At 43.3% G+C, this 6,297-nt stretch overlaps 1 protein-coding gene across 7 annotated transcripts in view; it reads left to right on the forward strand.

Moving 5' to 3' along the window:
* The window catches only part of RGS6 (regulator of G-protein signaling 6), a 517,144-nt gene that overhangs the window by 430,576 nt on the left and 80,271 nt on the right, over positions 1-6,297 (forward strand). For all 7 annotated transcript variants that reach the window (XM_014539306.1, XM_005865790.2, XM_005865793.2 and 4 more), the window contains exons 9-10: positions 3,648-3,729; positions 5,358-5,432. In XM_014539306.1, the coding sequence (XP_014394792.1) occupies positions 3,648-3,729; positions 5,358-5,432 (157 nt within the window). The remainder of the gene's footprint in view (positions 1-3,647; positions 3,730-5,357; positions 5,433-6,297) is intronic.

The following is a 6,297-nucleotide window of genomic DNA, read 5'->3' on the forward strand; positions in this document are numbered from 1 at the left end:
ACAGAGAGGAAGGGAGAGGGATAGAGAGTTAGAAACATCGATGAGAGAGAAACATCGATCAGCTGCCTTCTGCACACCCCCAACTGGGGATGTGCCCGCAACCAAGGTACATGCCCTTGACAGGAATTGAACCTGGGACCTTTCAGATAGCAGGCTGAAGCTCTATCCACTGAGCCAAACCAGTTAGGGCTAAAGAATCGGAAAACAGTTAATAATTTCTTGTTGCATATAGGTAAACTGGGGCTCAGCAACATTAAATAGAGTTGCTAACACCACTAGTAAGTAATTGAATCTTTATTTTAGGATATTCTTTCAAATTAAATGTTCTTTCTGCATGCCCCTAAACTTTAGGTATGCATATATGTAGATATCTAGCTATACGCACATATATACATAATGCATGGACTACAGATTGTACTCTCAGAGTATTTTATTATGTTTTATTCTGCCTCAGGGTGTCTCTCCACATGAAATAGGTAGCTGCCATGTCGCTGTGTTCATTACTCATGTTCATAAACAGTATTCAACGTCTTTAGTTTGGCTAATTTCTATATAAGAGTGAAGCAGACAGAAGATTAGTTGTATTATAATTTTATGGAAGTTTATGCAGGGGTGGAGCAAGTATTGTTCAGAGGCAAAGGTGTCATGTAAGCTCTGTGTTTTTTAGGTATTTTTCTTTGTCGCTGATTAACGTTTCTTTATTAGATTGTCTACCTACTCCTAGGAGACACATGGTCTTAGTTTAGCCAATATCTTGTTCTTTCCTTCAGTTGGTGTTCATGGCTTCTTTTTGAACCATCATCTTGAGTTATGACTCATCAAATATTCCCTCTCTTGCTCTTCAAAACTGAACTGAAAACTGAGATGCGATCGCTAACCTTTGAGCCCTTATCATTGACACTGGCAATCTTTAGTTGCTGATAAAATTCAGGGATACCTTTCCAAATATTTTTTTAGGAAATATTTTTTAGTAATCTCTCTGGTTAAGATTTGTTAGGAATTAAGTAGCTTAATATTCTACCACCCACCTATCTTCAGGTTCTAGGCCAGGGGTGGGCAACCTTTTTGTGAGTTCGTGCAAAAACCAGCAAAATCTCTGACTCAAAATTCTTCTGTGTGCCAACCCTAATTTTTTGAGAACATGTTATGCCTACTTGATATCTCTTAAGGTGTATGTATGTGAAGAAACTTGAAGAAATAATAAAATTCATTCGAGCGACAAAAACAGTATATGATGATGAAAAATACATTTTTAAAAATGTATACATATACACTGATAGTCCGACAGAAAACTTTATGATTCCATTTGATATTATCAGTGGGACTTTTGCTGCTGCATCACTGATGACAGAGATTTTACATCAGGTTTATATTTTGTGACCTTCAGAAATATGCACGAGCTACTACTTTCATTCATCAGGCTACTCCTATTATGAGACTTAACAAAATTCATCACTAAGAACAAAGATTCACAAGCATATGTGGATGAAACCAAAACACTGGTCAGATCTAGGAAGGCAGGGAGAGTTAAGGCAGAGGCATAGAAATTGCTCTTCCCCTCTCTCGTCAATCCATGTCTATGGTCTTTAAGATAACTTGTTATGTAAAATTATTTATTTATCTAAGATGCACCTACACTGAATTTATCTGAAAAATAAAAAAGTCAATATTAAGGAAAAAATTGTAAATGGAAGATTATAAGAGAGGGTTTCGCGTGCCAGCAAAAGTTACTGGCATGCCATGTTTGGCACGCGTGCCAGGGGTTGCCCACCCCTGGCCTAGGGACAAGTCTCAGGCTGTGTGGGCGAGCATTGATCATGCGTATGGTCATTGGGTCCAGTGGCCTACACAGTGCCATGACCTCACTCTCCCTCTGCAGCCTCTGCCTTTCTCCCACCCAAGATTCCAGCCTCCTGCTATCCACCTGGGGCTCAGGCCCTGGGCGCTGAGCTACAGCAGGAGGAACCAGGCCCCTGGGGAAGGAGAAAGCGGGAGGGTGGGTGAGTAGGTGAGAAGAAGGCTGAATGGAGCTGTGTTCTCAGAAGCCTCTGGGAAGCAAGGAGGAGCGTTCACGTGTACTTTCAGAATCATACAGCTTCAAATGTTATAAAAGGAGGGGAGATTGTCACTTTGTACATACAGTGGGGCCTTGACTTACGAGTGTCCCGACTAACGAGTTTTTTCAGATACCAGCTGTCTCTCGGCCAATTTTTTGCATTGAGTTGACAGAGTAATTTGAGTTAACGAGCTCCTTAACGAGTTCCTTAACGAGCTCGGTCTCGGAACGAATTAAACTTGTAAGTCAAGGCCCCACTGTATATGGTATTTCTTGATTATTTTTTTATTAACTCTGTGATCCTAAAGAGGTAATAAAGAGGTAATATGCAAATTGACCATCACTCCAACACACAAGATGGCCGCCCGCATGTGGACACAAGATGGCCACCACAAGATGGCCAGCAGGGGAGGGAAGTTGTGGGTGATCAGGCCAGCAGGGGAGGGCAGTTGGGAGGGACCAGGCCTGAAAGGGAGAGCAGTTAGGGAGGACCAGCCCTGCAGGGGAGGGCAGTTGGGGGGGACCAAGCCAGCAGGGGAGGGCAGTTAGGGGCAATCAGGCTGGCAGTAGAGCAGTTAGGCATCAATCAGGCTGACAGGAGAGTGGTTAGGGAGTGATCAGGCTGGCAGACAGAAGCAGTTAGGGGAAATCAAGCGGCAGGCAAGCAGTTGGGAGCCAGCAGTCCTGGATTGTGAGAGGGATCCCAGATTGGAGAGGGTGCAGGCTGGGCTGAAGGACACCCTCTCCCCCCGCCCCGTGCACGAATGTCATGCACCGGGCCTCTAGTTACATTATAATTGTGGGCCATTTAAGTACACAATGATTATCACAAAAATCACAGGGCGATTACAGGTTTATTTCATTCCAGTAAACTAAAGTGCTCCCAAGAGAGCCAAGAACCAGAAGTTACATGGCAATTATTCCGAGTTACTTTTTGCTTAGAGAGATACTGTGAAGTAATACAGGCTGTTTCTTTATTTTAAAGCCTTTTATCTATGTGCCTCATTGGAACATAGAATCTGCCTTTGTCACCTGCAAGTTCCCTCTTGCAGTTTGTGCTTCCTGGTACTTGCCTTCTGAATGCTGTCACACACCAAGGCTATTACTCTGCTTTAAACAGCCAGCTGGTTTAAGTGACTCTTAAAATGTGTAATTGCTGCATTTTGAAGACATTTCTACTGACTCTGAAGCTAAAGCAAACTTTCAAATTTGAGGAGGAAACAATGCAATCCTCTGGTTATTCCTTCCTATAATTTGAGTACACAGTGCCCACTTGGATGGGCAGAGGCATGCCAACGGTTTATTCAGTTCTTAATAATGCAAATCGTAATCCTCCAAAGGGACAGTTGCATTCCTGCTCCCCTGAGGCCCACCGTGTTCGTTACACATGCATGGAAATTTGTAGTCTAACCTAAAACAAGTTCTCTTATGAATGGACTTCGTGAGGTTGCCTTGAAGGAACTGTCCACCCACATTTCACAGCTCTGCACAGAGCAGAGACCACACAGGTGCCAATTGTCCTGTGGTCTCAGCTTCTGGAACCAGGGGAAACAATGCAAAAGTCTCTAATTTCCTTCCTTTATGCTTTCAGGATTGATCGGAAAAAGGACAAAACAGAAAGGAAAATCTTGGATAGTCAAGAGCGGGCCTTCTGGGATGTCCACAGGCCAGTGGTGAGAAAGCTCTGTTCAGTTCTCTAAGTTTTCTTATTTTCTTCCTTCGCTTGAAAGAAATGACCATCTTTAGCCACCAGATGTCTCCTTCTTAAGAACACTGCTGAGCTTTGTGGAATGGTTTTGCCACTCATTCACATAATCTCAGTAGATTTTTCTGGAATGTATGCCAGTTCTACCTTTTATAAATTATCTATTCATGAAAATATGGAATCAGAAATGGAGAGCTGTGGGAACTCCACCTGAGACCTTTGGCCCCAGGAAGTTCACAGCCCCAAAATAAGCAACTTCCTTATTTACTGTGGTTCAACTAAATCTTAGAATATTCTAGTTTAAATGCAGCCAGGTCCTGTTATGCATGGTTATGTTTCATAAGGTGGCCACAAACACTGAGTCAGCGAACCCTGAACCATTGCTGACCCACTGCATCGAACCACTGCATCAACTGATCAATGCCTAACCTTGTTTATTGCGCACTTCTGTTTAAAGACACCTTACTATATATTGTTGATTCACCAACATGGAACTCACGGCCAACAACACTGTGTCTCATGCCAGAATGAAGCTCATCTAACATATTTTCTCTGTAGGTACATCACGGCCTCTTGCACTCAGAAACACTAGACAGTACTTCGGCACTATGCTTGGGGACCATTTTAAATAATAAAATCCAACAATAACAAAACAAAACAAAAAAACACAGAAATGTGAAAATAGTGACACTAACTAGACCTAGAAAAGGACACGTATTTACAACTAGAGGCCCGATGCACGAAATTCGTGCAAGGGGCTCAGCCCTCGTAGCCCCTTGCAGCCCCTTGCAGCCCCAGCTGCCCCAGCCAGCCCTCACAGCCTGGGCCGGCCCTCGCAGCCCTGGCTTTGTCCAGAAGGTCATCCAGACGGTCATGTTGCTATTTGGTCTAATTAGTATATTAGCTCTTTATTATATAGGATATGAAAAGTTTAAACAAGAAGACTGAATGTCACCTTATTTGACCTCAGCCGGGAGCATGCACATTGGACAACCCAAACTTTTTGTTGCTCTGTAAATGTCTCTGAATGACCATGGGTGCACTACAAGTGTTGATTTAGGGGTGATAAATAAGTTTTAGCAGGTAGGCAAACTCACAAATACAAAATCCATGATGCTTGTATTTCTGATCTCATCTTATTAAAACAAATCTTGCATTTTTCTCATGAAATGAAACTAAAATGAATAAACTCTCTCAGCCTTACTAAAAACTGGTGAAGAGCAAAACTAAAGAAATAATTTCGAATCCCGATACGTATTGGAGTGTGTTTAGTCAGTTAGATATGTGCAATAACAAGGGCTCTGACTGAAGCGACCTTGTCACTTTGAGTAATAAGTTTGCTCTTATAAACTGTACACTCTACCATCTACATATCATCCTGAGATAATATAAGCTTTTATGTCTCATATGAAAACTCTATGGAGGAACACGTTTACGTCTTTGTAAAAAATTGCAAATGGCAAAGTGGAGATAATCCTGCGTTATGTGTATAGGGCAAGAGAAAGATGGGCTCTAATGGTGTCACTTGGGCTACATTGGAAGGTGATTTTCACTCGGTCATGTATGTGATGTGTTTTGTGTTTTTTTCCTTCTCAGCCAGGCTGTGTGAACACCACAGAAATGGATATCAGAAAATGTCGACGTTTGAAGAACCCGCAAAAGGTTAAAAAGGTTCGAGAGTGTAGCTGAATTAAAAATTCTTGATGTGAATGGCCCTTTCATTTCTGCTACTGTTCAAACAATAATTTGCTATTTGTTAATTCTACCCCGTTTCGTCCCTTGAAACCATTTCATTCATTTATTCGACAAATATTTGTGGAGTGGCTGATGTGTGCTTAGCACTCTCCTTGCTGCTGAAATAAGTCTTCACAAAGCCCACAGCCAGTGGGGACGAAACAAGCCAACACACAGCAGAACCAGGAGGGAGGCATTGGGGAAGTGCAGGATGGTTCAGGAGTGCCAGGAGGGGGCGCCAGACCAGGGCTTCCCAAGATCTCCATGCCAGCTCAAGTGTGCTGAGGTCTCAAGGGTAAACAGCAGTTGACTATGGGGAGGAGGCGGGGAGGAAAGGAAACTAAAGGAACAAGAAGTATGGAAACCCCACTAAAGAAAGTGAGTTTAGTACTTTGAGTTTTAGTATAGATAGCAAGGTCATCCAAACTCAAATCACCATCTTGCCCAACTGTGAATGAGCCAATGATCACTTATGTTCACTCTACCGAAGGGGCAGTGGCCATGGTGTACCCAAGCGTGCCATACTCAGTCAGCCCCACAGTCCATGCATCCCACCCTCACAGCAGCACCAGGGACCATATTGTGGGAGAAAGTGTCTGGCTTCCATTCTGTTAATTTCAAAAGGTTAGAGATGTGTCCCCCAAAGAATCAATCCTCTCATTTTCATATATATATACTAGAGGCCCGGTGCACACAAATTTGTGCACTCAGGGGGCAGGGGAGGGGGGGTCCCCCAGCCCGGCCTGTGCCCTCTCGCAGTCTGGGACCCCTCGGGAGATAACGACCTGCTGGCTTAGGCCTG

This window comes from Myotis brandtii, unplaced genomic scaffold, assembly GCF_000412655.1.
Source record: "Myotis brandtii unplaced genomic scaffold, ASM41265v1 scaffold213, whole genome shotgun sequence".
NCBI lineage: Eukaryota > Metazoa > Chordata > Mammalia > Chiroptera > Vespertilionidae > Myotis > Myotis brandtii.